This window comes from Aureobasidium subglaciale (genome assembly GCF_000721755.1).
Source record: "Aureobasidium subglaciale EXF-2481 unplaced genomic scaffold scaffold_9, whole genome shotgun sequence".
NCBI classification, from domain to species: domain Eukaryota; kingdom Fungi; phylum Ascomycota; class Dothideomycetes; order Dothideales; family Saccotheciaceae; genus Aureobasidium; species Aureobasidium subglaciale.
Window position 1 is genome coordinate 812,524 of NW_013566986.1, and position 26,443 is coordinate 838,966.

At 51.8% G+C, this 26,443-nt stretch overlaps 13 protein-coding genes across 13 annotated transcripts; 5 read left to right on the top strand and 8 right to left on the bottom strand.

Annotated features, from left to right (window-relative positions):
- Nucleotides 1-187: 187 nt before the first annotated feature.
- AUEXF2481DRAFT_4829 (uncharacterized protein) lies at nucleotides 188-895 on the bottom strand (the record flags this gene model as incomplete). The annotated part of the gene is made up of 1 exon (XM_013488654.1): nucleotides 188-895. The coding sequence occupies one exon, from the start codon at nucleotides 893-895 to the stop codon at nucleotides 188-190; it is 708 nt and encodes a 235-aa protein (XP_013344108.1).
- Nucleotides 896-1,122: 227 nt separating this feature from the next.
- AUEXF2481DRAFT_88666 (uncharacterized protein) lies at nucleotides 1,123-3,112 on the top strand. The gene is made up of 2 exons (XM_013488852.1): nucleotides 1,123-1,751; nucleotides 1,802-3,112. Exons 1-2 carry the CDS (start codon nucleotides 1,307-1,309, stop codon nucleotides 2,917-2,919), a joined length of 1,563 nt encoding a protein of 520 aa, XP_013344306.1. The 5' UTR covers nucleotides 1,123-1,306; the 3' UTR covers nucleotides 2,920-3,112.
- Nucleotides 3,113-3,676: 564 nt separating this feature from the next.
- On the top strand, nucleotides 3,677-7,342 carry AUEXF2481DRAFT_4831 (uncharacterized protein; the record flags this gene model as incomplete). Its single annotated transcript, XM_013488655.1, has 3 exons — nucleotides 3,677-4,088; nucleotides 4,141-4,349; nucleotides 4,400-7,342. 3 exons carry the CDS (start codon nucleotides 3,677-3,679, stop codon nucleotides 7,340-7,342), a joined length of 3,564 nt encoding a protein of 1,187 aa, XP_013344109.1.
- Nucleotides 7,343-7,613: 271 nt separating this feature from the next.
- Nucleotides 7,614-11,355, bottom strand: AUEXF2481DRAFT_29301 (uncharacterized protein; the record flags this gene model as incomplete). The annotated part of the gene is made up of 2 exons (XM_013488731.1): nucleotides 7,614-11,177; nucleotides 11,227-11,355. 2 exons carry the CDS (start codon nucleotides 11,353-11,355, stop codon nucleotides 7,614-7,616), a joined length of 3,693 nt encoding a protein of 1,230 aa, XP_013344185.1.
- Nucleotides 11,356-11,606: 251 nt separating this feature from the next.
- On the bottom strand, nucleotides 11,607-12,951 carry AUEXF2481DRAFT_39741 (uncharacterized protein). Its single transcript, XM_013488788.1, has one exon. The coding sequence runs from the start codon at nucleotides 12,708-12,710 to the stop codon at nucleotides 11,916-11,918; it is 795 nt and encodes a 264-aa protein (XP_013344242.1). The 5' UTR covers nucleotides 12,711-12,951; the 3' UTR covers nucleotides 11,607-11,915.
- A 435-nt stretch (nucleotides 12,952-13,386) lies between these two features.
- AUEXF2481DRAFT_29303 (uncharacterized protein) lies at nucleotides 13,387-14,341 on the bottom strand (the record flags this gene model as incomplete). The annotated part of the gene is made up of 2 exons (XM_013488732.1): nucleotides 13,387-14,262; nucleotides 14,321-14,341. The coding sequence occupies 2 exons, from the start codon at nucleotides 14,339-14,341 to the stop codon at nucleotides 13,387-13,389; spliced, it is 897 nt and encodes a 298-aa protein (XP_013344186.1).
- Nucleotides 14,342-14,565: 224 nt separating this feature from the next.
- On the bottom strand, nucleotides 14,566-15,926 carry AUEXF2481DRAFT_107966 (uncharacterized protein). Its single transcript, XM_013488928.1, has 4 exons — nucleotides 15,328-15,926; nucleotides 15,141-15,269; nucleotides 14,814-15,089; nucleotides 14,566-14,756 (listed from the first exon to the last, which is right to left on the bottom strand). Exons 1-4 carry the CDS (start codon nucleotides 15,561-15,563, stop codon nucleotides 14,738-14,740), a joined length of 660 nt encoding a protein of 219 aa, XP_013344382.1. The 5' UTR covers nucleotides 15,564-15,926; the 3' UTR covers nucleotides 14,566-14,737.
- A 253-nt stretch (nucleotides 15,927-16,179) lies between these two features.
- On the bottom strand, nucleotides 16,180-17,132 carry AUEXF2481DRAFT_694690 (uncharacterized protein). The gene is made up of 2 exons (XM_013488929.1): nucleotides 16,930-17,132; nucleotides 16,180-16,875 (listed from the first exon to the last, which is right to left on the bottom strand). Exons 1-2 carry the CDS (start codon nucleotides 17,039-17,041, stop codon nucleotides 16,352-16,354), a joined length of 636 nt encoding a protein of 211 aa, XP_013344383.1. The 5' UTR covers nucleotides 17,042-17,132; the 3' UTR covers nucleotides 16,180-16,351.
- A 7-nt stretch (nucleotides 17,133-17,139) lies between these two features.
- On the top strand, nucleotides 17,140-18,370 carry AUEXF2481DRAFT_79669 (uncharacterized protein; the record flags this gene model as incomplete). The annotated part of the gene is made up of 3 exons (XM_013488838.1): nucleotides 17,140-17,469; nucleotides 17,525-18,165; nucleotides 18,221-18,370. The coding sequence occupies exons 1-3, from the start codon at nucleotides 17,295-17,297 to the stop codon at nucleotides 18,368-18,370; spliced, it is 966 nt and encodes a 321-aa protein (XP_013344292.1). The 5' UTR covers nucleotides 17,140-17,294.
- Nucleotides 18,219-19,272, bottom strand: AUEXF2481DRAFT_39743 (uncharacterized protein). Its single transcript, XM_013488789.1, has 3 exons — nucleotides 19,120-19,272; nucleotides 18,720-19,064; nucleotides 18,219-18,667 (listed from the first exon to the last, which is right to left on the bottom strand). Exons 1-3 carry the CDS (start codon nucleotides 19,126-19,128, stop codon nucleotides 18,494-18,496), a joined length of 528 nt encoding a protein of 175 aa, XP_013344243.1. The 5' UTR covers nucleotides 19,129-19,272; the 3' UTR covers nucleotides 18,219-18,493.
- A 474-nt stretch (nucleotides 19,273-19,746) lies between these two features.
- AUEXF2481DRAFT_4839 (uncharacterized protein) lies at nucleotides 19,747-22,397 on the top strand (the record flags this gene model as incomplete). Its single annotated transcript, XM_013488656.1, has 5 exons — nucleotides 19,747-20,083; nucleotides 20,139-20,303; nucleotides 20,362-21,947; nucleotides 22,000-22,275; nucleotides 22,326-22,397. 5 exons carry the CDS (start codon nucleotides 19,747-19,749, stop codon nucleotides 22,395-22,397), a joined length of 2,436 nt encoding a protein of 811 aa, XP_013344110.1.
- Nucleotides 22,398-22,883: 486 nt separating this feature from the next.
- AUEXF2481DRAFT_4840 (uncharacterized protein) lies at nucleotides 22,884-24,413 on the top strand (the record flags this gene model as incomplete). The annotated part of the gene is made up of 1 exon (XM_013488657.1): nucleotides 22,884-24,413. One exon carries the CDS (start codon nucleotides 22,884-22,886, stop codon nucleotides 24,411-24,413), a length of 1,530 nt encoding a protein of 509 aa, XP_013344111.1.
- A 74-nt stretch (nucleotides 24,414-24,487) lies between these two features.
- On the bottom strand, nucleotides 24,488-26,125 carry AUEXF2481DRAFT_4841 (uncharacterized protein; the record flags this gene model as incomplete). The annotated part of the gene is made up of 2 exons (XM_013488658.1): nucleotides 24,488-25,661; nucleotides 25,875-26,125. 2 exons carry the CDS (start codon nucleotides 26,123-26,125, stop codon nucleotides 24,488-24,490), a joined length of 1,425 nt encoding a protein of 474 aa, XP_013344112.1.
- Nucleotides 26,126-26,443: the final 318 nt, after the last annotated feature.

Sequence of the window (26,443 nt, forward strand, 5' to 3'; positions counted from 1 at the left end):
CAAAAGCAAATCCTTCCGAAGCACTTTGTAAACCCTCTTTCCCCCGAGGTCGCTAGTGCGGGTTTCTCTGACTCTGGAGGCTACGGCCTCTGGAGCAGTTCTTTTGCCCATGACACATCATTCAAAATGCTTTTTGCATGTGTGCCGTACAAGAACAGCGCGTCAAGTGCATTACGTTCTCCGTCATTCATACAAGATCGAATGGACGCTTCGAGCCAGGGGTGGATTGGGGAGTAGCACGAGAGAGCAGATCATTGACAATGCGAGAGGAGAGGGCAGCGCGAGCGGACTCTTCTTGAGCGTAAGATGTGTCGACAGCACTTGTGCGAGGTGTAAAGAACTGCTCGACTTGACTGGGCTGAGTGGGTTGCGCCTGCTGTATTCCATGAGTAGGCTGGGCAGCTAGATTGACCATGGCCTGGGCGACACGAGAGCGCGAAGGGGGATCGAAATCCGGCATGATCATACGACAGAGACGGAGAATGTGAGGATGCTTATTTGGCTCGAAAGCATCAAAGGGCAGACTGCCATGGAAGATTGCCTGCAGGACAGTATCGTCGAGATCGGTTTTGAGATTCTCCTGGTTGGCGACCTCAGCAGCAGCATGACTTGTCTTTGAGACCAGGGGCTGTTCGGTACGTTGCTCAATCCTAGTCTTGAGCTCCTCCGGAAGTTGCTTCAGCTCCTTATCGCCAGCGGTCGAGGAGTCATCATCAAGAAGTGCCTGGAGATAGGAGTAGTAGGCTTCGCATGCAGCAAGGTGGGCAACTTTGCGAGCTACTATGTTCCTTGCTACCTTCTTGTCATTGCAGTGGCGGCAGACAGCCATGGGAGTTTTGGAGTCATCTTCGAGAGCCTCGAATTGACGGGAGACGTAACCTTGTTGAGGCGGCATGATCACGGAATAGAAAAGCAAACGTAGTTTAGACGAGGTTGGCAACAAGAAGCCTTCAAGACCGGACGCGAAGGGATTGATGTCGGCGGACTTGGATCAAGAAAGCTTGGGCACTCCTGCCGTACGAAATGTGCCGGTGTTGCATAATTATGCATGGTTACGCATCTGTTGCACGTATGACGCTGATGCGATTGCTACAAAGTCCGACTCTCCGAGTTCGATCAAGTGAATATTCCACTTCTTCGAATCACTTCTACGCCCTCGACAAGGAGCTCCTGTCGCTTCCACTGAGATCAAGGCACCAACACCGTCACATCTATCCTCCCCGCATCTCACCTTTGCAACTCGAGTCCTTGCATCACATAATTATCGACAAATAGTGGCAATCATCAGCCATCAACACCATCCATCATGGACGACGAGCTGATTGCCAACTTCACTGCCATTACCTCAGCTACCCCTGAGCGCGCACGCCAATACCTCACTCTGACCGACAGCAATCTCGAGCAGGCCATCCAGCTCTTCTTTGATAGTGATGGCGCCGACATGGGTGCCGCTATGCCGCAGCAGTCTGCTCAACCCGCTGCGCAGCCAGCATCACGCCGATACAACGAAGACGACAATGGTGTTGTGACGATAGATTCGGATGACGATGCTGCCTACGAAGATGATGAGGCCATGGCAAGACGTCTTCAGCAGGAGGCTTATGGAACCGCCGGCGGTGAAGAGGATGTCAGAGCACCTATGGCCAGAACCACAGAGACACTTGTCGGTCCTGGATCCAGATGGACTGGCGATGACGAAGACGATGTTGATGCCATGGTGCAAGAGCAGATGCTGGCACGCCAGAGAAGAGGTCGGTCACTTCGTTTGCGACAACAAAATGGTCTACTGACAAAACCCTAGCCAATACGCGTCCTGGCATCTTCAACCAAGTCTCGGTTTGGGATGACGCCAACAACTCTGGCATCGCTACTCCATCTGACCCAGAAGCTCATCGTCGCAATCTTGCCCGTGCTACCGGAGGTGCATCGGAACAATCGTCAAAATCTACTCTGCTCGCCGAACTCTTCAGACCTCCAACTGATCTTATGTCACCGCTGTCGTTCCAAGACGCTCGTGACGAAGGAAAAGAGGAGGAGAAGTGGATAATTGTGAACGTTCAAGATCCTTCCATCTTCGACTGCCAGGTTCTGAACCGTGACATCTGGAAGAATTCGCAAATCAAGGAGACTATCCAGGAAAACTTCATCTTCCTACAGTACTCAAAGGAAGATCCCCGCGGCACTCAATACGTCCAATACTACTTCCAGAACAGAGACAGCGACGATGCTTACCCTCACATTGCCATTGTCGACCCCCGAACCGGCGAGCAAGTCAAGGTCTGGTCCGGCGCACCTGTCCCGAAACCTGCCGACTTCCTCATGGACCTTCACGAGTTCCTGGACCGCTACAGTCTGAAGGCATTCGCAAAGAATCCAGTGGCTACTCGCAAGCCTGAGAAAAAGTCAAAGGACGTTGACAGAATGAGTGAGGAGGAGATGTTGGAGATGGCCATGCAAAATAGTCTGCAACAAGGCGGTGCAGCTGTCAAGGATGACGATCCTGATCTCCTAACCAAGGAAGGATCGGGCAAGGGCAAAGACACGGAGGTCGACCCGGACGTCATGGACTTTACCGACACTGGTGTACCCATCGAGAACGCAGAGACAGAACCGTCATCATCTCAGGCTGGTCCCTTCGCCCAGATCGCGTCCGACAACCCTCACACCGAGCCCACGGATCCAGCATCCTCGACTCGCATCCAGTTCAGATACTCTGGTGGACGGCAAATCAGGCGCTTCGGACTACAGGAAGAGGTGCGTCGCATGTACGAGTGGCTCAAGGCATCCCCTGTTGAGGGCAAGCAAGGTATCGACTTTGAGCTTTCCTTCATGGGCCGCAATCTGATTGGAGCTGTTGACCAAACGATCGAGGAGGCTGGTCTGAAGAACGGCTCAGTCATGATCGAATTCTTGGAGTAAGAAGGGAGTCCAATTGGTAGTACAGAGATTACCACCGAGCGCAGGCAGCGTGAATGCTACACGCTCTGAGCCACTGGGACGGGCAAGGGAAACGTTTCTCACGCAAGCTGCACACATAGACGGCATCGAATACTCTAGCTAATGCATAACGTTATAATCACGACAAAAGACATTCACCTACAGTTTAACCGAGAATTTGATACAGTGATGTGCTTTTCAGTCATGATGAAAACACGAGCACATGTGGAAGCTTCCATGCCTCAAGGATATCACCCACGCAGCCTTGAACAAGCAAAAGAGATACAAGATCCCAGCAAACAAAACAATGTCGCAGCCGTGAATCGAACACGGGGCTCGTGCATGGCAAGCACGAATTTTACCACTAAACCACTGCGACTAGATGATCTTGCCGGCAATATGTCACGAATATAGAGATTTCTAGTAAAGAGCGGCAGAGCGTTTGTGGGTGGGTCCTGCCTCGGTCATAGCTGCCTCTCAGACGCGACACGCGTAGACAAGCCCGAAGCAAGTTGATCATCGACATCTTTCTCCAGACCAACCACAGTCAATTGCAACACCTTGAGTGATCGTGCTGCGTGTTTTTTATTGTTTAGGACGAGTACTTGAGCGTGTCAGATGATCTAATTCACGCTCGGCCGCCAATTCCGCATTCATAATATCTCAGCGACGCGCACTTTCGCCGTAGCACGCTTTGTCGCAAACTCGATATCTCGACGCGCCCAATCGTTACCATACCATGTCGTCGCCGCTGTCAGAGGCCCAAGAAGAGGCTGCAGATGCTACCAACGAGCGCCGCTCACGTCGCTCTGGACGCGTCTCACGCAAGCCCGAACTCTACATCGAAGAAGCCCCCGCTGCTTCAAAGCGCAAGCGTGACGCCGCAGATGACGACCAAGACGACCAGAACGAAGAAGATGATGAATCTGACGAGGATGAAGAGAGCGAACCTGGCGAGGAAGAGCTCCGCGAACAACAAGCCAAGGCGCGCAAGACAAAAGCTGCGGCACCAAAGAAACCCGCGGCCAAGCGCTCAAAGACGAACGGTACCTCGGTCGCATTGCCCGCAAGAGCTGCGGGTAAGAAGAGCCGCTCAAAGAAGGCCAAGGGTGTAGATGAGGCGGTCGCAGAAGAAGCCGGAGGTCTTTACGGTCAGTTCAATCATCACACATGACACGTGCGTAGTCTGACTCTAGGTTACAGCTGAGGTCTTTGCCCGAGGCAAGACATTGGACGAGGTGGCTATCGAATGGCTGGCATCATTCACCGAACACGAGTCTCGTGCTGTGGCAGATCTGGTCAACTTTGTCCTGAGGTCAGCTGGCTGCGAGCTGCAAGTTACGAGCGAGGACATCGAAGACCCGGATAACTGCGCGAGCAAGCTCGGAGATTTGCAAGACGAGTTCCAGGCAGTATGTTACGCCCGTCACACTACACGGAACTTACGCTGACCACTCGATAGCAAAACCTTTCCGAGTACCCTATCATCGCAAAGGGCAAGGGTACCGCTGCCTTCAAGGATTCGCTGACCGGCTTCTTCTACACACTGATCAAGGCCATCCACACCACCAAGGTCCTCTTCACCAACATCGAACTCATCGAGAACATTCAAGTATGGCTCAGCACCATGTCAGCAGCACAGAACAGACCGTTTAGACACACCGCAACTGTCGTTTCCCTGGCCATTATTACTGCCCTGTGCGAGATTGGTAGCGAGCTTGCTGACGAAGCCTCGAAAGCCCTGCGCCATAGCGAGACACAGAAGAAGGGCAAAAACGCCAACAAGACAAGAGTCAGCGAGTTGCAAAACTACTCGAAGCAAGCAAAGGCGAACCAAGAAATCCTCGACAATACTGTCAAAGACTGGTTCGACACCATCTATATTCACCGCTACAGAGATGTAGACCCTCACATTCGTGTGGATTGCGCAAGAGCTCTTGGAGACTGGATAGTAGCGTACCCAGACCAATTCTTCGACGGCCAGCATCTGCGATATCTTGGATGGGTACTCTCGGACACAAACCACTCAACCCGCCTTGAGGTCATCAAGCAGCTTCACCGATTGTATGCCGACAAGGATAAACTTGGTGGTCTTAAGACCTTTACCGAGCGCTTTAGAAGTCGCATGGTCGAGATGGCCACCAGAGATGCCGAATCGAGCGTACGAGCGGCAACAGTCGAGCTCTTGGACGATCTCAGAGAAGGCGGTCTGCTCGAGCCTGATGACATCGATGCCATTGGAAGATTGATCTTTGATGCAGAGCCGCGAGTGAGAAAGTCAGTGGTTGGCTTCTTCGCCGAAAGTATCAACGACGCTTATGAGGCGAAGGTTGATGTGCTTGGCGGTCAAGAAGCCCTGGAGGAAATTCTCGGAGAAGATAACGACTCTTTTGACAGCCCATCTGTAGAGTGGATCAAGCTCAAGTGTCTTGCAGAAGGTCTGGACTCGTACGATTCGGCAGACGGTCCTTTGCCGCCCAGTGTTGAAAGAGGTCCTGGACAAGGAGGCTTCCTACTGCATGCCGGCTCATCAGAATCTCGCTTCACGGTTGCCGCAGATACACTGCATGATCAGATTGAGGAGGTTCGCGAATGGGAGAAACTGGCCGGATACCTCCTTTACGACACTTCTGTTGCAGACCAAAACGGCGACACCGCCAGTGGCGAGTCACAACTCAAACAGGAGTTGAGGCTTACAGAGAGTGAAGAGGTTATTCTTCTAGAAGTCCTGAACTCATCTGTCAAGCAAGCGGTCGCTTCTCTGGTAGAAGCGCACTCCGACAAAAGAACGAAGAGAACCAAGAAGCAGAAGGAAGACATCGAAGAGATGCAGGAACAGGCAGCACGCCACCTTGCCAACTTGATTCCCCGATTGCTTAAGAAGTTCGGAGAGTCGCCGCAAACAGCTGCCAGCACACTGCGACTGGGCCGGGTCTTGAGCCTGGAAGCCTTCCAGGAGTTCAGACAAGATTCCACGACATACACAGCATTACTGAACGACTTTAACAAACAGTTCCTATCACACAGTAACGAGGAAGTGTTGGCAGAAGCCAGCCGAGCCTTGTTGCGTGCGAAGAGCTACCACGAGCTCGGAGATGTTCCTGATGAGAGAATTGATTCTCTGTGGGAGGATACCATTAGCACGTTCTCCACACTCACGCACGACAAAGATCTCGAAACGCGCGGTCTACTTTCTACGACAGTGCTCGATGCTGTGTCTAAAACAGTTCTTCGCCTCGAGAAGTTATCGAGTATCGCCAATCCTGTTGAATACTTCGAGACCGAGCCTCCCGCTCCAGCTACCGCACGATCAGAAACTTCTGAGCCCTCTCCACCGATCGACTCCCTCATTGCACTCATTCACCGCGCTGCTTCACCGAAAGAGACCGCTGCTCTTGACGACGCCTTGGCCATGCACGCTTCACGCACAGTATGCTTCTACTTCATGTGGCGAATACCCGCATTCATCAAAGCACTGCAAACAACCACTCTCCCTGATATCGAGCTCGAAAATCTTGCCACCAGACGCGACGCTTATGTCAACGCCCTTGGAACAGTATTGAAGACACGTCCAGTAACAGATGAGCTGAGCCCTATGGTCTCAGGCATGCTCCTCGACACTCACACCATCATGGCCACCCTACGTCAAGTCACCACGGATAAGAATGGCGACGAATATCTCGTCCTCGCTCTTGAAATGGATGCAGTTTATCAAAAGCGTATCCTTCGCGTTTTCAGTGCCGTCGAGTCCACCTTTGCCAAAGCAAGCGGCAAACATGTAGAAGTCGAAGCCGAAAACCCACAAGCCCAAGACTCTGAAGACGATGACGAAGAACCTGCCGAACCCATTGACCAAGACCCAGACTCCGATGCCGAAGCCTCTGAGGATGAAGCAGAAGGCGCAGACGAACAACAAACCCAAGCTTCTCAAGTGAAGCGTGTCCAGAAGCTGCAAAACAGTTTATTAGCCGAACAGAGGCTGTGTGAATTGGCTTCTAAACTAGTTCTTGCTGTTTTGGGCAGAATGGTCAATGTGGCTGCTGTGAAGCAGAGACTTGAACGTAACAAGACGAAATTGGGACACAATTTCAAACTCGTACTGGAACACCTTGATGCACAGACCAAGGGGAAGAAGGGCAAGGGTAAAGTGGCTGCTGCAAAGGGTGGTGCTCAGCAAGCCAAACCCAAGCCAGTTCCACAACAGATCAAGAGCACCATACACGTTGATCAAGAAGATGACGAGGATGAGGAAGACGAAGAAGAAGTTCGTGAGAGGGAGATTGCAGAAGATGATGAGATGGCGGATGTAGATGAGGAAGGCGGTAATGACGAAGCAGAAGCAGAAGCAGAGGGAGCAGACAAGGAATCAGAAGATGTGGATGCAGAGGCTGAGACTGAGGAGTAGGAATATCCCGGTTGTGTCTTTATTTGATTTTCTTCTCCTCTTCTTCTTCTTTACCATTTTCCCATGATTGGTTTTTTTCTGTTTTTTTCTTTCTTTTCTGTACATACCCCCATGATTCTCTGCCCCTTTTAGCTATCCTATCATCAAAACATACTATTCGTTACTCTAAACTCCGCACCACGGCACACAAAAACTCGAGGATCTAATTGTAACATTTCTCTATTGTATCTTGAATCAAAGCACCCCTCCGCAAACCTACATATCCTTCTTTTCACATCAAAGTAGACCGTCCCCCAATCTCCGTCCCAGCCTCCCCATCAGCCATCTCCCCATTCCTTCCCACCACAAACTCTCTGTATATCGTGCTTAATCTTCTCTGATCTGCTTTACTGATACTAGGTCTAGTTTGCTCCAAACTCTTGAGTATGTGTTTCCAAGAAATCATAGGCTCTTGAGATCCCGCTTCTTTGTCTTCTTCTGCCGCTGCTGTGCCATTTGCGGTTGCAGAGGAAGAGGGCGAGAAAGAAGAAGAAGAGGCTTTTGCGCGTTTTCGAGCAGCTTCCATAGTAGACAAATGAGCAGAGATATTTGCCCTTTCGGCAAGATATTGTGGCGTTGGAGATGTTTTTGCCGTCTTGCCCAGCGAAGCATCATCATATCTGAAATGCGTAAAATCTCTATACTTGTTTTTCGAGCGTAAAGACTTTTCGCTGCCATCACCATTCCCGAGTTCTTCAGTGGGGCCGAGGACATCGTGGATGGCTTCTAGATGTGCATTGTACATTACAGCCTGTAAATCTGCGCCAGAGTAGCCTTGGGTTTGACGTGCTATTTCCGCAAGACTTTGGGTAGAGGACGAGGAGTCGAGGATGCAAGGGTCGATTTTGAGTTGGCTTGTCACGGCGCGGAGGATGTCGAGACGGTCTTCTGTGTTTGGCATGTCGCAGAGCAGACTTTTGTCCAGACGACCTGGACGAAGCAGGGCAGGATCGATAAGGTCGGGGCGACTGGTAGCAGCGAGAACATATACGCCCGAAAGACCTTCTGCACCATCCATTTGGGTGAGCAATTGGTTGACTACGCGATCGGTGACGCCTGTGCTATCGTGGCCTCTTTTGGGCGCTATACTGTCGAATTCGTCAAAGAAGAGGACGCAAGGACGTGCCGCTTCTGCTCTGTCGAAGAGATCGCGGACGCTCTTTTCAGAGGCTCCGATGTATTTGTTTAGGATCTCGGGACCTTTGACGGAGATGAAGTTGAGGCCGCATTCTCCTGCTACGGCAGAGGCGAGCAATGTCTTTCCGCATCCTGGATAACCATATAACAGCAGACCAGATCGGAGACGAAGAGGACACTGTGCGAAGATGGGTGCATATGTCGTTGGGTATTGCAAAGTCTCCATCAATGTCTGCCGCGTCTCTTTCAAACCACCAATCGAAGACCAAGTAGTAGTGGATGTTTGCAAGGTAACACCACGCAGAGACGCCGGTGTAAAGCCTTTGAGCGCAGCTGTAAAGTCTTCCCTGGTCAGCGAAACTCGTGGATCTTCTGCATCTTCCGAGACAATTCGGATAAGAGCTTCATTTTGAGCTCTCGAGACGAGTGAAGTCAAATCTCCAGGCATATAACCATCAGTCTGTCCAGCGACATCCAAGAAGTCGATCGCAGGATCCACCTCGAAACCTTCAGGATCATCTGCCTGCTCTCCAGCCTCAGAACCGCCCATCCACGCAGCACCATCGCTGTGAGATCTTGAGTGTTTGGGCTGTTCAACATCCTTCTGACGTACCAGCAATTCAAGTACCTTTCGTCTACCGTCCTTGTTTGGTGCTTTCAGCGTCAAGATATCACGAACAACGTGTCCGCCAATGACAACATTGTTGACAGATTCTTTTGCTTGCGCAGTGGCTAGTAGCACAACGCCGGTCTCTCGCGAGCAGTATTGTCTTGCGATAGAGCAGAGAAGCTCACTAACTTGCCTACTGCGGCCATTGTCATTACCAACCTGCATTTCTGTCTCCACCGGACACAGCTTGTCAATGTCGTCTAGCACGACCAAAGCACGACCGCCAAGCCTGGCACCCCATGCTCCGGCACCAAAGAGTCTTTGTAGCGCTTCCTTGATGGTAGATACGCGTGTCTCGTCTGTGACAAGAGTCCGACATGAGAAGTATGTGACGTTGTATAAATGCTCTTTTCGAAGTCTGTTGGCAAGTAAATGTGCCAGGGAAGTCTTTCCTGAGCCAAGGCCTCCTGTGAGCAATATCGACGAAGAATGCAGAAGGTGGCTTTCAAGTTCAGCTGTGAGAGTCTCAATACCAACCATTTCCGGTGGTGACGTTGGTATGTCGTGACCGGGAGTCCCTCGAGTCAGATCCGAAGGTTTCGCAATTTCTGGCTGGACCTCTATCGTCAATCTACGTTCAGTTCCCATCAGCCAATCCGCAGACTTCTTCATAGGATGCTCCTCTGTGCTGCTTGGCGAAGGGTCGAATCGTAAAATACCGCCCGGCCATGCATGATCTTTAGTTTTGTCGGTCTCGGCTGGCAAAAGCATGCCGTCTGTCAAGGGACCGTCAAGTAGACTTGAGCCATCTTGACCATCACCAAAGATTAATCTCAGCTTTCGTGCAGCTGCTTCCTTTTCAGCAGTAGATTCACCTCCAAACTTCAGGCCGTTCGATTGAGCAGTTCCAAAAGGGAACACTCGAAGGCCCTTGACCACAACATCTTTCTCCTTTGACTCTTTCTTCATGGCAGAAGTGGTCTTGGGGAGTTGTGGTGGGGCAGCTTCAATTCTGACAATACCTCCGACCAGTCCAGAAGAGCCTGTTGCGGCAAGAAGCAGAGAGGACAAAGCGGTGTGTTGACTATCCGGAGCATCTTCCCAAGCGTATAGTCTGGCAACAATCTTGGAAGCGACTTTCTCAGCGTCCATGGCTTGAGTCTGTGGGTCAACAGGCTCTTCCAAGCTTGCTGGTCTCACAACCGAGACCGAGACCCATGTCACCCCTTTCAAGCTCTTGGACAGCAGATGGTCGCTGTCGACCCATATCCTCAAGCCCTTATCTGCATCTTTCGGTTCTTCTTCGTCAAAGTACTCGGCAGCGACAGCACGGTCGACGCCGCGCAAAAACAGAGGAGGTCGTGTAGGTGCCTCTTCTCTTGTAGCTGGATGTCTCACAGTACTGGCAGTGCTTCTTCCTCCGACGCTCTTTCTACTTGTACTGGCGACACTGCGACTCGAGCGATCCGAGCTTCGCGACTGGCGGGTCTTGGGAGCGACAATGACTTCTGCATCAGGCGAGATCTTGACGAAAGCTTGGGTCGAGGCTGGAGCTGGACTGAGGGTAGTGACCAGGATGTTGGCACTGGAGGTAGGGGTGAGGTGCAAGGTCAAGGGATGCCGTGGGGTGTGGTTGCCTGCGAAGTGAGGATTGGGTAGGGCTCGGACTTGGGAAAGGAAGTTCGTCTCGAGGAAGCGGGCGTGCAGTTCGATGATGTCCCAGTCGGTAGGGGTGAGTGGCTCGATGTTGACAGTATGTGCCTGCGGAGGATCAATGTGCAGGTTCACGCCAACCTTGAGGCCGTCGCTTATGCCCAGTACTCTTGCTAATGTTGAATCCAACTCGACGGCAGCCACATCTTGATCTTGTCTAGCAGCGTTTCCTCTTGTCCCTTGTATTCCGTTCCGTGACACTATGGGAGCCAATCTGGTCTGGCTCTGCATGCCCGTCCATCCTAGGTATACCGAGCGTGCTTGCGACGCAGTACTCTTGTCGCCAGGCGGTGCCGCCTGCCGGAAGCTGAGCTCGACGACCACATTCTGAGCTACCTGCAAGTGTCAGCGCAACCTTCGAGCACACATGCCACACCGTACCTACTGTGTTCGCATTGACTAACACCGACACCAACGAGGATGGAAGATTGACAAGACAGCTCTTGAGCTGCGGTTGCAGCACAACTTCGGCTGGAGTCGCTCCCTTTGTTCCTCTTGCGGACGCCAGTGACATGGCAGCTAGATCTGCTTATGAGGAAGCTCTAGAGATGAACAGTAAGACCGCAATTCCATTCGGCCAGGATGCAATCGAGGGTTCGGCTTGCAGCCAACCTCTCAGAGCCGAGGCACGCCTGTGATTGGCGCCTGAACACCCCGCCGTACCCGATCCCCACATGCATCGGCCTGTAAACGCCCGACCCTTCTGGCAAGCCTGAGGCAGACATCCTGACATCGACTTGAATATTGACTAACAAGAATATTACTGTGCCATTGTACTAAAAGCGATAAACGGGTTATAGCCGCGGACTACTCTCCTCCCATATGAAGCTTCCTGATCATTTTCTGTCCCGCCCTTACAACATCGCCAACATTTCTACACCCAAGCGCCATCAACATTTCAGATAGCGCCCCTCAAAGCCTGATTCAGACCTGCACTAAGCTCGTTTCTTCATGTCCAGCCGTATTCGTCGTCAAGTGGAACGATCCTGCGATCCAGTCTTGGTATTGGTCTTTCTCGATCGACAACGAGCGTGTTCTTGACCAAGATTATATCAGTGTGTCGACAGCACAAGCTCACTCTTCAATCTTTCTTCTCTTGCCCTTTGGTGCCGGATCGAGCGGGGTTCTTGAGTAGGTCACCGTTCTTGTAACCACTTGTCGAACACTCATCTTGCTAGTCGTGCTACTTTCGGCTTCCGTTGGTGAGTACGTAGCACTCCAAGGGGTGCCGCTCAATCCAGATGCACTATGAGGCTCATAGTGGGTACGTGCACTCATGGGAGAACGAACGTTGGCTGGTGACATGGGAGAGGGAGGTACATGGCTATTCCTGGGAAGCTTGGCTGATCGAGGCTTTGCAAAAGGCGAAGGTGGGATGATGACCCGAGGCGATTGTGGTTTGGCCTTACGCTTGGTTTCCGGGATTGTGCTAGACACCGAGTGCACCGACTCGGTAGAACTTGACATTACAGAAGTAGCAGAGGACTCGGAGCTGGTAGAGTTGGTGCGGGAAAGCAAGGGTTGTACCATCTCAGGAGTGACTTCCGGAGACTTTTCATCGGCTTCCTCGATGACCTCGCTTGGGACCTTGTCACTGAAGTGGAACTTTGAACTAGTCCCTGTGGTGATTGGACTTGCTAGACCAGTCGGCATTGACTTCAGGAAATCCAGATAGGCCACTGGAGGGGTAACAGGTGTCTTGATGTACTCTTCTCTCTTGATGAAACTTGGTGTTCCAGGGTATGGACTTTTGACTTCGGACGGATACGAAGCAGAGAGAGGAGTTTGCAGAGTCGGCCTCTTGGGTCGTTTATCGTCATTGGTCCTGGTCTCGTTGACCGTAGGGGCCGAGATACTTCGTGCAGCCATCTTCTCAACGCCAGAGGAACGAGTGGACAAAGCGAGTGACTTGGGTAAAGAACAAGGACAATATAGAAGTGAGTTCCAGCACAACGGATGAATGTGATTATGAGAGCACAAGAGAGTGGAGAGAAACAGAGTATATAGACCGACTTTGTATGCTTACCTAGGGAGCAAGAAGACTTGACGAAACAAGTGCTCTACCCAATGCGAAAGGCAAGCCCGGCGCGTAGGCCGCAAGGGTCACCGCACGAATGGTTTCGAGCATGGTTATTTCTGGGATGGATGCTACCGCCTGCCTAGTCCCGGTCAAGTTAAAGTAGCGATCAAGGTTGCCAATTGGAAGCTCTTACAACGCGCGGGCTCGGGAATCTGTATGCGCTGCGTGCCCTCATTGGGTCGACGAGTCGTTAAGCGCCCTCTTCAGTCATACGCTGTGACAGCCGTCTCAGGTTGCAGGGTGGCCCGGGAGAAGCTTCGCTCGCAGCCAAGCACAGTGCATGGAACAGAAAGTACTTGTGAATGCCGTCAGCCATGATTTGCAGATGTGAAAGATGCGTTGGAGCGTGAAAAAGATTGGGCAGCCACCCCACCCGTTGACTGTGGATTCTGTCGCTGACCGCGAACCTCTAAACCATGATAACGAATGTTGGTATAATACATAGCGCTTCAAATCCAGACCCAATCAAATGAAAAGAACGAATTCCCCTCTCTCGTTCTTTCTGACGCGAAGATCCTTCCACAGGTCCTTGTCGCCGTCTTCCTTCTGCCCCCGAGCTTGACGCTCACGGTGATAGCGCTTAAGAGCCTTATTGATGCTCAAACCACTCTCACTCTCGGGGCCTTTGTCAACAAAGCTCAGGAACAGCTCTGCAGGGGAGCGTTTGGTGACGAGCTGTTTGTCTTCGCGCGCGTCTGAAGATGTAGAGTTTCTCGACGAGCTCTTGACTGAGGAAGCTTTCTCTGACTTGTCTTTCTTGCTACGCTTCTTGGGGCTGAGAGGGCTGGCTGCAGCACCGTTTTCGCCAAAATCGGGGCCAGACAGCATTCTGTTCAGGCCGCCTGTAAGGCCAGTGTGCAACGCAGGAGTAGCATCTACCATGTCTTGATCGTCTCTCTTGCGCTTTCTGTCGCTCTTGTTCTTGTCTTCTCGCTCGCGCTTCGAGGCCGGGGTGACAAGAGGGGCAGACTCAATCTTTGCAGGGGTGTCCATGTAATCAAAGACGTTTACACTAGGAGGCACCTCGGTACCAGACAGTGGAGGAGAGGGAGCCTTTGGCGGAGCATTGGTCTTTGCGACATCGGTAGTGGTGGGTTCGGGGGCCTTCTGAGTAACCAGTGCCTGGTTTGGGTTCTTCTGATTCTGGTTCTGACCCTTGCCCTTCTTCTCGCCTCTGTATAGATGTCCTTGATATTTCTGAGCCTCTGACATACAGCTGGTGTGTGCACGGTAGTCGGTGCCTTGGAAGTGTACCATACAATCGATGCAGGTATAGGACGCGCCCCAGCACTGATTGGCGTGAGGATCGAGCTTCTTCTTGGTGAGGATGTCACCACATCCCTATGCGAGAGATTAGTCTCAGGATCGATGCATGTGTTTCGGTTTGTTCAGCGCATACCTCGCACGAGAAGGAGACCATATTGAGTCAATGCGCGGGTGATGGAGCTATGTTGTGTCGCAAAGGAGTGGCGGCTGCTGCGGTGGTCGCAGAGGTGTTCCGGAGGCGATGCTAGATGATACCGATTTGTCTGCAAGCGAATGCAAGTAACAGAAAGATGACTTGGTACGAATGTGAAACGGGCAAGTCTTGCTAGGAATTTTGAGCAAAAAGTCGGTTGCTATTTATTTTGGTATGCGGAGGCTAGCGCTTTGCGGCTCGTTCGGCGGACGGCTTCTCGCCCTTGCGTAATCCGGGGTAATGTTTTGCACAGAAGACAAGGGGAACGAACAATCGAACCTCGAGTGATGGGAGCCAAAGAGTAGAATATATGAACAATTATTCGTAAATTTCTAGCCGAAGAAAGACGTCTATAGATCAGCCACCTCGGCCCCATCTAAGAAGAAGAAGATGTCAGTACAATGGAACATTTCCAGACATGAACTCCACTCACCCTTCTTGTTCCAGCTTCAGAGGAACATCCTCTGGAGGATCAAACTTCTTCCTCGCCTGAGTGATCTCTTTTTTGTCGCCTCCTTCTGGTGCCTCTCCATCCGCACACCCGCAATCATAGAAGTCGCCAATGTTGGAACAATCAAATATCTCTTTCTTTAAGGATTTGTTGACTTCGTTGTGGACATGACAGCCCCAGGCTGCAGCTGCCGATCGTGATGTTACTTGGGGAGGGAACTTGTCGAGGATTTTCCGGAAGTGGCCTGCACATTCGCCGCTACAAGTCATACATCAGTCAGAGTGGTAGGTATAACGACGAGCGTCTTACCAAGGGTATAGTCGCTGGAATAAGTGAATATATGCATTCAAGGCCTGGCTCTCTTCGGCGGTAGGTTTGTCGGGGAAACGGGCGAAAGTTGTGTGGAAAAGCTTCCATGCTGCACGACCGAGTTCTGCTCTTTGGAAATCGTATCAGTCAATTGTCGGCCCCATAGCTGAGCTTGCTGGCGACATACTTTGCCGTCTCGTTGCCGAGCTTCGGGGCGATCACATGTCCGGTAAGAGTCGACTCTTCCAAGTCATATCGTGCTGCAGCGACCCCTGCTGGGACTGCGCCGGACCCTCCTGCCAACGGATGTCTGACACCGACTTCCTGAGAGCGAAATGAGAAGACAAAGGTGAAGGCCAGGAAGGCTGAGACGGTGATAAGGATGGCGACGAATCTCCGGCTGGGTCCTGGGGCTACAGGCATGTTTGATGTAATTCTGTTTCGTATTGAGTTGTTTTTATCGTGGCATTATGTAGGTGATTAGGTGTCAGAAGATCAAAGGAGAAAAAAGAAATGCCATTGCGACAATGAGATCGAGGGGCTTCCCAAAAGTTCCGGAGTCAACAACGCGTGATGCGTCATCCCGCCCTCGGTCGTCAGCTCCCTGGACTTTGACTTCGCGCATCTCAACCGGCGTACATGGTAGATGTAAGAGTGCTTCCGACATGGTATCACAATAATCTCCAACTGAGTGTTCGGAGGGGACAGCCGTGGGTCACGGGAACCAAGCTTCTTCATAACAATACAGTAACGCATGTGTGGCATCTTGCAGAATTCTGTACTTCTGGCATCATCCCTGGAAAGGCTAGAGAGAACAACACTAACATCGTACGACCCTTGTCGACTTGCTGTAAGCTTGGTAGATAATGCCGAGCGACGAAAGCAGGCAAGACTGACAATTGTTCGGTAGGGTTTGTGCGGTGCCCACGATTGACAAAGTCTTTGAAGCGTGTCGGCTTGTCACGACCAACACGGCGTTCAATCAGTGATGCTGGAACTGGGCAGGTCCAACATCGGAACGTCTCGTAGTCGAGAAAGGTTACAGACCGGTATCCACCAGGCTCTGCAGATGTGTGTGTATGTGTGGAGTCAAGGCCAAACAAAACGCTGCATCTACCGTGTCTATTTGTGCTCTAGATTTATGGGTATCGTGATATGCGTGAGAGGAGTGTGACTGTACAAAGAAAGCATTGTCCGACCTGAATGTGCGACTATTTGATCCACTGTTGTAGCATGTCTTCAGGGGCGTCGTGAACTAAGACGTGTACATGATCAACACCACGTACGCTCTGCAACGCGACCCAGTTCTTGAACCAGAGAACGTGTTCCTTGCCTTTGCCAGGACCAAAGACAGTGTCTAGTTTGGTTGCGAAGGTGGTATTGACAAAGTTCTCAATCAAGGACCTAGAGTGGTCTGTGACATCACCGGTGCCTGGGTCAGTCTCGATCGGAGTCTTCACCCAGACGCAGATGTGGACGATGCCCTTGTCCAGCCCATATGGCCAATCGTTCTTGAGTATCTTAAAGTCATCCTGGTTACTGAAGGGAACAGGGTCACGAATCTCAAACTTAGGCGGGTCACCGACAGTCAAAGACGGCAACGGAGTCCAGTGTAGACGTTCCTGAACAACAAAGTTGGTGATGGTATTATACTCTGCTTTCGTATCTGCAGACCATTTGATGTAGCGACGCAGGTCCGAGGGACGACGCTTCAATTGTTCGAGACGATTGGCAGCTAGAATGTTTTGTTAGCAAATAGAACGATAGTGGCTTGACAAGCAAATAATACCAATGATGTCCTTGAGCTGTTCCCACGTAACCAAGGAGAATTCCTCATCGGTCATGGCAAGAATCTGGCGGTCAATTTCCGTCAAAGGAAAGGCATTGTTGGTTGTGACCATAATATAGGGTTGTCGTGACGGAATATGGCCGTTGGTGCTGCATGTGTAAGAGAGAAGTACCCAGGACAAAGTCGCCTTTGGTTCGACCGGAACGAATAGCCAGATCGGGCAGGGTGATGTCCCAACCCCACTATCGGCGACGGTCGACCCTGATCTGCCCCAAGCACCGAAAGCTTCGGAAGTCGCGTGTTTCTATCTTCAAGTCGCCCTCGACGCCGCTCTCTTCTTCTCTTCGACTCATTCAACTGCCACCATGTCGTCCAAGCACACCTACAAGCCCACAGGGCCTTTTGCCCCCCAGTACATCCAGGGCGTCTACGCTCCTTCGGCCATTCTGATCGTCGGAGCTGCCCTGGTTAACAAGTCCCTGGTGCCTGTTGCTATTGCCATTGCCGCTGCTCTGGCCGGCTACCAATTCTTCAACAACCGTGAGTGGCGCCTCTATACTAATTGAGTCTAGACAAGACTGACGGTCGATCACAGAGGTCAAGAAGGTCCTTGATCCCACTACCTTCCAGCAGTTCCCCTTGACCGAGAAGGTTGTCCTGTCGCACAACACGGCCGTATACCGCTTTGGTCTTCCCAGCCCCAATTCAATCCTTGGTCTGCCTATTGGCCAGCACATTTCTCTCGCCGCCACCCTGCCTGTCAAGGACCCCAAGACCGAGGTTACCACCAACAAGGAGATTCTGCGTTCTTACACTCCCATTACCGATGACACCACTTCGGGACACTTCGACGTTCTCGTCAAGAGCTACCCTACCGGAAACATCAGCAGACATCTTGCCGAAATGAAGATTGGCGACACTATCAAGGTCAAGGGTCCCAAGGGTGCCATGGCTTACAAGCCCAACATGGTCAGCCGCTTTGCCATGATCGCTGGTGGCACTGGTATCACCCCCATGTACCAGATTTCAAAGGCCATCCTCCGTGGCCGTGCTTCGGGCGATAAGACTCAAGTTGACTTGATCTTTGCCAACGTCAACCCCGAGGACATTCTCATGAAGGACGAGCTTGACAGCATGGCTCGTGAGGATAGTGGTTTCAGAGTTCATTACGTTCTCAACAACCCTCCTTCTGGCTGGACTGGTGGCGTTGGCTTCGTCACTCCCGAGATGATCAAGGTACGCATGAGACCAATACCTTCTCGCGATCGACAATTGACTGATACTCTTACAGGAAAACTGCCCTGCTCCTTCGCCCGACATGAAAATGCTCATTTGTGGTCCTCCTCCTATGGTTTCTGCCATGAAGAAGGCTGCCGAGAGCCTTGGCTACCAAAAGGCCAGACCCGTCAGCAAGCTGGAGGACCAGGTCTTCTGCTTCTAAGCGACTAATGGGCGTCTTTGTAGAGACGACAAAAAGCGTGTATATTTGTCATGATCTGAACGAGGCGCATGCATGGAGCCTTTTTCGAGACGATTCGATGTCTACGTGTAGATTGTATGCACATTATCTGTATTGCATCTTCTGACCGCCTCTCTTTTCCATCTTTTGTTGACGCTTGCTTTGCGCGCCGCTCGAGACACCATCGGCCGGCATGGCACCAGCACCGCCCATAAGCCCCTGACGGGCGCCGGTGAAGGTTGTGTATGCCAACCAGGCCGAGTAGAGAGGTACAACAGCCTAGACCTGTGTTAGTAAAGAGGAAAGGTCGAAGTAGCAGGAGACCACGAACGAAGAACCACCAAGCCCAATCTCCGAAAAGGGTGGTGAAGGCGATGCATCCCCAGGACCAATAGGTGACGTCCCACATCCATTCGGTCAAACCCTTGGCCTCGAGATCCTCTCCGGCTCTTCTCAATTCCTTGCCATTGGGTCCATCGACGTATGTAGGACGACCGACGCGCTCGAACCAGAACTGAATGAGCAGGGACGGGAAGGAGAGGAGGAGATAGGCCCAGAAAGAACGGCGCACAAAGGTGAAGCGCAGGAGGAGGTGGAAGGCGTGGACACCTGCAGCGATCAAGTGGGTTCGCTGGAGGATGGCCGTGTTGCGGGATGCCTGGGTTTTGAGAGCTTGCTGTTGCGCTTGTTTAGGGAGTTGACGTGAGTGGAGGGACAGGTCGGATGCTGACCTTGGCCATGATGTTGTCTTCGGTTCTTGCGATTGAGAGTGCCCGATGAAGTCTTGATTTCTTGCTGGGGATTTAGAAGCGAAAGGCGACAGACACGCGAGCTGGCCAGAAGCAGATGGCAGTTGGTGGGGCAGGAACGACTTGATCGGTGCTCGGTGGCTGCCGTCGGACGGTGACGATGACCCGGTGCCAAAAGTGTCAACAATAAACACAAACTGCCCTTGTCAACGCGCCTACTATCCTACGCTCCGCATCTCTGCCCGCCCCTCGGTCGGCTCGAGCACACTGTATACCTGCAATTAGCTGCAACATCTAGGGACATAGCTACATACTCTGCACTTTCACCACCCCGACGCGACTTGGTCCCGCCTTCCTTACTTTTGCGCTCGCATGGACAAGCTGCTTTGACAAGTCCTGGACAAAACATCCACCTCGATCCAGATTTCGCATAATTTACACTGGCCTCCTCCGTCACCTTGATCACTTCTCTCGCTTGATACCTCGACCTCGCCCATGTATCCCCAACAGACATTTATCCTTTCGATCCGTCCGATTACTTCTATCCTCGACACGTCGTTTTGATCGCCTCCACACCCTTGCTCTCGCGGATCCATCCTCTCCACAGTCATGTCGCATCATTCCACATTGGCTGTCACACAACTCAAACACCTCATCTACTACCACCTGGACAACGAATCGCCAGACAATGCGAACTTTCTTGCTGCACGCTTGAACGCCATTGATCCGCGGAATCCGGACTCGTCACATCTTTTGGCCCTCACAAACTATCGTTTGCGACGTTATAAAACAGCCTACGACTGCAGTCAGAAGAGCGGCGCGAGTGGTAGACACTTGGGATGTGCCTATGTTTTGGCACTGGCCTGTCAGGAGCTTGGAAAACACAACGAAGGCATTGCGGCATTGGAGAAAGCCAGGAGCTTATGGCAGGGTCGCAATCACTGGGGTAGGCTGGCCTCATCTTCTTCAAGTGCGATCGGGCGTGCTGACAGCATTCTTAGGTAAACACACCGAGTCTTCAACAAGGCATACTCCCGATGCTGCAGCTGTGAACACTCTACTCGGAAAACTATGGCGCGGACATGGTGATTCGAGAAGAGCTGGCGATTGCTACATCGAGGCGCACAAAAGCAACCCATTCGCGTGGGAAGTCTTCCAAGGTCTTTGTGACATGGGCATGTTTTTCCAACTCCCGATTATGTGCAGGGATGCTGACTTTGTAAGGCGCCGAGATCGACATATCAAGCTCTTTCAGAATGACTCCAGAACTGGCTTCTGCCATCTCCAGTGCCTCAGCGTCCGCATCGAATCAAGAAATTGTCGATGACGAAGCCTTGCCCATCGCACCCAGTTCAACGAACGCCATTAGTAACCTACATACCCTTACGCCAACCAACGACCCTTTTAATCCTGTAAAACCTGGCGGAGACATTGTCGCACAAGCTCAGAATAACTTCCTGCTGCCGAGGATGAAATCGAAAAGCATCTTCGGCAATAACGTTCAAAAGCCCACCAGTCAGCCAAGCTGGGATACGCCGACGGCTAATGTAACGTCCGGTGATGAAGATATCGAGATGGGAGGCATACAACAAGAGACAGCCACAACGGAGGAACCGCCGGCCGCACCGACGCGAAGGTCAAGGACTGCTTTACAGAGACTTGGACTGGATGCCGGAAAAGACAGTCAGAAGGCGCGTGCTGCGACCGTCAGGAGCCATGCGAAACCCAGCGCCGAAGCAATCGATGCTGACGATACGACAAACGCTGCAGCAAACAGGCGGACACAACACAAACGGACGATCTCAGGGCACAGCGCACAGATCCCTGATGCTGAAACAATAACATCTGCTCCAAGGAGGAGCAATCGTCTATTCAGCCAAATCACAGGGTCAAAAACGACGAGCAGATTACCGGCCGAGAGCAATTCCCTGACTGCAGCTAAGCGCGACGAGGTTAAGAAGGCGAAGGCTACGGGCACCAAAGGTAGAGGTCCTGCCCAAGTAGGCCGTGTCGTGAGCGGCAATCGGAAGATCATGCCACCAAATCCAGGTGAGGTCAAGGACACTCGTGCTCCAAGTCGTAACAGCGCTGCACCACCGGTAGCGACGCAAAAACAGGCTCTCGAGTCAACATTGGGCGTCGAGATGGCATCGACAGAATCACTATTGGCTACCTTCAGATCGTTAGGAGCGGCTTACTACCTTCTCAGCCGCTACCAAGTTTTGTCGGCGATTGATGCTTTCAAGGCTCTTCCATCAGCACATCGAGAGTCACCATGGGTGCTGGCTCAACTCGGTAAAGCTTATTACGAAGCAGCAGAATACGCATCGGCAGAGGTCTGTTTTGCCAAGATACTCAAGCTAGAGCCGACACGAATTGAAGACATGGAAGTGTACTCGACAGTTTTATGGCAGCTGAAGAAGCCAGTACAACTAGCTTTCCTTGCCCATAATCTGAGAGATCTGGATTTCAACTCGCCCCAGACTTGGTGTACGGTCGGTAATGCGTTCTCCCTAAGCAGGGAACACGAGCAGGCCATCGCATGCTTCAAGCGTGCGACACAAGTGGATCCAGAGTTCAGCTACGCCTGGACGCTTATGGGCCACGAGCTCTTGACCAACGAAGAATTTGATGCGGCGCTTGCATCGTTCCGTAAAGGAGTTGGCAGTGAAAGACGCGGATTTGGCGCATGGTATGGCTTGGGAAAATGCTACGAGCGAATGGGCAAATGGGACGAGGCGCAGAGACATTACAGGATCGCGTTCGGGATCAATCCCAGCAATCCTGTGCTAGCGGTATGCATAGGAGTGGTAAGATTGACCTTCTGCTGCGAGAAAATACAACGCTGACTGGACGATGCAGATTCTGGAGAAACTCCGCCACCCTAAGGCTGCTCTGATACAATACTCTCACGCATTGAGTCTGGCACCAAACTCCGCGCTAGCACGATTCAAAAAGGCTCGTGTACTGATGAGCTTGAGACTCTATGAAGACGCTCTCGTCGAACTTGAGGTCTTGAAGAGCCTGGCACCCGAGGAGGCCAACGTCTTTTTCCTGCTTGGGAAGTGTTTCAAGGGACTCGGAAGACGAGCAGACAGCGTGCGTACCTTTACTACGGCGCTGAATCTTGATGCGAAGGTAAGAACTGAAGTGTGTCGTTCTTGGGATGTTTGACTAACAAAGTGCAGGCGTCGCAATATATCAAGGAGGCCATGGAAGCTCTTGACGACTCTGATGATGATGACATGGATGACGACTGAGCACTTTCGTCTGCTCGAAAGCTCGAGACAACATGACTAGCATACCAAAGGGGCGTTTATGAAACGATCCAAGTTACAACATTTTGCATTGGCGTTGGTTGATGGCTTCACGTATTTGCATGTCCGAACATCGTTTTAGCGATGGCGTGGGTTGGGTCTGGAGCGATTTCCTGGGCTATCCAATCGGAAGACCATGCAGCGGTTCCTGAGATCGAATACGAGAGACAGCTGCTAAGCATAAGAGGCACAGTATATCCCTCTCTCGGCAGACACGTATCTTGTATGGAGACCTAAGTCAGTGTAGAGTAGTCTCGGTCTGGGCATGACTGAGGGAAAATCACATGCATGGAGGATGGACTTTGCGTATGCCAAGCAAAAGCAGTTCAGCTCGATTTATCAGCAAAAAATTATTCCATGATTCAATCGCATTGATTTTTTTGTATCCCTCATACACATACACGACCTAGCACGAAATACACACAAAAGATGTCTGCCCACGAACCTCATGATGACGACACCAACGTCCAGGAGGACGACGACGAAATGTTCAACCCCGAGGACATGGAAGAAGAATTCGAGGGCGAGGGCGACGACATGCCCATGTCCGACGATGATGAAGAAGGAGGAGCCATGGAGGAGATCATGCTACAAAATGACAGCATTGCACACTTTGACGGACACAAGGACAGCATTTTCAGCATCGCCCAACACCCCACCCACCCACAACTGGTCGCAACCGGCGGCGGCGACGACGTAGCATACCTCTGGGACTGCACGCCACCGCAAGCTCCCGTCCTGCCCGCCTCGTACGAAAGCAATCCCCAGCCCGTCGAACGCCACAGCCAGGAACCCTATGTCAAGCTCGAGGGCCACACGGACTCGGTCAACGCCATTGCTTTCTCGCTGCCCGATGGCAAGTTCGTCGCTACTGCTGGTCTGGACGGCAGACTCAACATTTACAACACTCCACAACAACCACAGAGCGAGCCTGCAAAGGCTTTTGCTTCAGCTGCAGAGGTCGAGGAGATCAACTGGGTGCTGCCCTGCCCTAACCCTACATACCCCAACACATTCGCTCTCGGTGCCAACGATGGTAGTGTCTGGGTCTACACAATCAATGAGCAGGATGCCGCCTCGCCGCTTACTATCGTACAAGCTTTCTATCTCCACCAGGCTTCTTGCACTGCTGGCGCATGGACGCCCGATGGCAAGCTGTTGTGCACTGTTTCAGAGGACTCGACTCTGTACGTCTGGGACGTATTCGGTGACGCTGCAGCTGCTGGTCTCTCAAACCCTTCAGGCCAAGCTGTCATCGGTCTGACTGGCGAGGACGAGCGTTTCCTCATCGAGGGTGGTCTGTACAGTGTAGCTGTTTCACCCGGCGGTGCTCTTGTCGCAGTTGGAGGTGCCGAAGGTCAAATCCGCGTAGTCGGTCTGCCGCGTCTTTCCATTCCCGCAGGGCAATCCGTCACTTCTGGGGCCAAGGGCGCCGGTCCCCGTGGCAAGGCTGGTGGTGCTAAGCAAGCGGGCGGTCCTAAAGGCGGTCAGTCAACCGCTGCATCAGGCCAATCCGGTGTCATTCTCGCAGCGCTCGCCGCTCAATCCGATGGTATCGAGACTTTGTCATTCGCTCAACCGCCATTGACTCTTTTGGCTGCTGGTAGTGTGGATGGCAGTATTGCTCTTTTCGACGTTGCACACAACTTTGCTATCCGCAGACATATTAGGGATGCACATGAGGAAGAGGCTGTCATCAAGGTCGAATTCGTCAATGCGGGACAGAATGGAAGCAACTACATGCTCACATCTTGCGGCAACGATGGTGTTGTGAGGAGATGGGATGTCAGAGGTGGTACTGCCGCTGCTAATGGCGGTTTGAGCGGAGAGTGGAGAGGCCACAGAGGTGGTGGTGAGGGTGGTGGTGTCATGGGTTTCGTGCAAGGTGGCGGCGGTAGGGCCATCGTTACTGCTGGAGATGACAGCGTGTCGCTTGTCTTCAACGCACCTCCTCAGTAAATAAATGGGAAAAGAAAGGAAAAAGCTACTGTAGATACCCTCTGGATGCAAGCGCTCCAAACATGATGACCTTCTCACACACGCCCGTTTCCCGTCTTCCCTTGAGCAACAACTTCAGCCTTGAACATGTGATCCTCATCTTGAACCTCTACAGTCTCCAAGCTTCTAGCTCTTGCAATTCTCTCCTCATTCAAGAGATATGCTCTAGGCAGACCTTCGTCAATCGCCTTCTCCATCGCCGCATCCATATCATCTCCCATCACCATGGTCGCAACACTCTTACCACACAACCAAGCATTAGGCATACCATGCCCCGTATACCCAGCAACCACAAAAACACCTTTCTGGTCTGGCACAGCACCCACCCACGGCAGCCCATCCCTCGAGAAGCCCATAATCCCCGTCCACTCATACTCCGCCTTCAACTCCCTCTCACCCTCCCCATCACCAGGAACCAACAATTTTGGAAGCGACGTACGTAAATACATCGCCAAATTTGCGTCCACCTCTTCATCATCACAAACCTCCAAACTAGGGCCAAAACTCCTTCCACCACCAAACATGAGATGAGCTCCTTTGCCCTGGGGTCTTTGAACAAGATAATCATCCATGTTAGGGCCTATGAATGCAAAACTTGTCGTTGTTCTCGAGGGACCTGAGAAAGAGCTTCCAGGGACCAGAGCAGACATTTGACCTCTACAAGGTACAATGAGATCAGCCATTTGTGGGATCAAGTGGGATGTATACGCATTAGTAGCCAACACCACTTTCTTGGCCACGATATTTCCTCGACCAGTGTGAAGGTTCCAGGTTCCAGAGCCTGTTGGTGATAGAGATGTTACTCGTGTGTTGGTTTGTAGATTTAATGCTGGATTGGAAAGCAAGTGTTCCCAGACCCCGGTGACGAGTTTATAGGGCCAGAGTCTTGCTGCAATGTCTGTTATTACCGCACCTTTTGCTTCTGGCACTTGCAAGCCTAGTTTTAGTAGATCCTCGGTTGTGTCTACTACTCTAACCATGGCTCCCAGTGAAGGGTTGTTTTGCTGTAGTGTGGCAACAGCAATATGAGCTAGTTCGACCTCTTCAGTAGAGTAAAGGCCACGGATACCGGGTTGAGTGTTCCATTCGCAGGAGATGTTTTGGGCCGCTATGAGGTCTGATAGAGCCAAAAAGTTTGCGTATTCGAAATTGGAGATTGAAGGGTCGTGGGGGTGCTCATAGAACATTGGGAGGCAGTGTCCACCATTTCTGATACGCGGTCACGTTAGTCTGTGGTGAAGTAGAGGAATGAGGTGTGGAGTGTCTTGATTGAAAGGCGTGTATAGATGTATAGGCAGGCACGACCAGGACACTGGCCAACAGAACTTGTTGCAAGTCTTGTATGTCAGAAGTGAATGCGTAAGAGACGAGTCTGGCACAATGAAGCAGACCAATAAATCGAAGACATTGACGTAGACTTACCTCCCAGTAGCACCCCAACAGACCTCTCTAGCCTCCAGAACAAGTACATTTTGCTTCTCTGCCCCTGATTTCTCGCCATCGAGCAAATGATATGCCACACTAGCACCACTGATCCCACTGCCTACAATCACAACATCAACCTCGCGGGGCAAAATGGCTGTAGAGCGATGACCAATGAGTTTGGCAGAGGGCTCAGAATGCCAAAAAGAGGCCGAGGACTTTTCAGATGGAAGATCGGCTGGCTTTGACATGATCACAGATGCTATAGGAATGAGAACAGAATGTCAAGTTTACGCAGTGAAGTTGAGATGACCGAACTACGGGCGATTAGATAGGCGAAAAGTGGGCCGGTCAGGGTTGCCTTGGTCGACTTGGTCATCAACGGTCACAGATTATGGACTTGCATCTGCTAAGAGTGCCTTTTTCAATGCAGATAGATGAGTGACCACACCTGAGACAAAGATGTACAAGAATGCAGTGTCATGGACCTTGAGGTCGCTTTCGTCAAACGAATACTGCTAGAGATAAGCAAGGTGACTTATGACGATGTCAGGACAACGTGAGAATTG

Excerpts from the sequence above, each read along its gene's own strand:
- AUEXF2481DRAFT_39741 (XM_013488788.1), bottom strand. The coding sequence starts at position 12,710 with ATGGCTGCACGAAGTATCTCGGCCCCTACGGTCAACGAGACCAGGACC.
- AUEXF2481DRAFT_694690 (XM_013488929.1), bottom strand. The coding sequence starts at position 17,041 with ATGGTCACAACCAACAATGCCTTTCCTTTGACGGAAATTGACCGCCAG. Across the intron at positions 16,876-16,929 it reads ACAGCTCAAGGACATCATTG|CTGCCAATCGTCTCGAACAA; the intron begins GTATTATTTGCT and ends AAAACATTCTAG.
- AUEXF2481DRAFT_39743 (XM_013488789.1), bottom strand. Across the intron at positions 18,668-18,719 it reads ATTGGGCTTGGTGGTTCTTC|GCTGTTGTACCTCTCTACTC; the intron begins GTTCGTGGTCTC and ends ACACAGGTCTAG.
- AUEXF2481DRAFT_107966 (XM_013488928.1), bottom strand. The coding sequence starts at position 15,563 with ATGCCTGTAGCCCCAGGACCCAGCCGGAGATTCGTCGCCATCCTTATC. Across the intron at positions 15,270-15,327 it reads CTCGGCAACGAGACGGCAAA|AGCAGAACTCGGTCGTGCAG; the intron begins GTATGTCGCCAG and ends CGATTTCCAAAG. Across the intron at positions 15,090-15,140 it reads TTCCAGCGACTATACCCTTG|CGGCGAATGTGCAGGCCACT; the intron begins GTAAGACGCTCG and ends TATGACTTGTAG.
- AUEXF2481DRAFT_88666 (XM_013488852.1), top strand. The coding sequence starts at position 1,307 with ATGGACGACGAGCTGATTGCCAACTTCACTGCCATTACCTCAGCTACC. Across the intron at positions 1,752-1,801 it reads GCTGGCACGCCAGAGAAGAG|CCAATACGCGTCCTGGCATC; the intron begins GTCGGTCACTTC and ends ACAAAACCCTAG.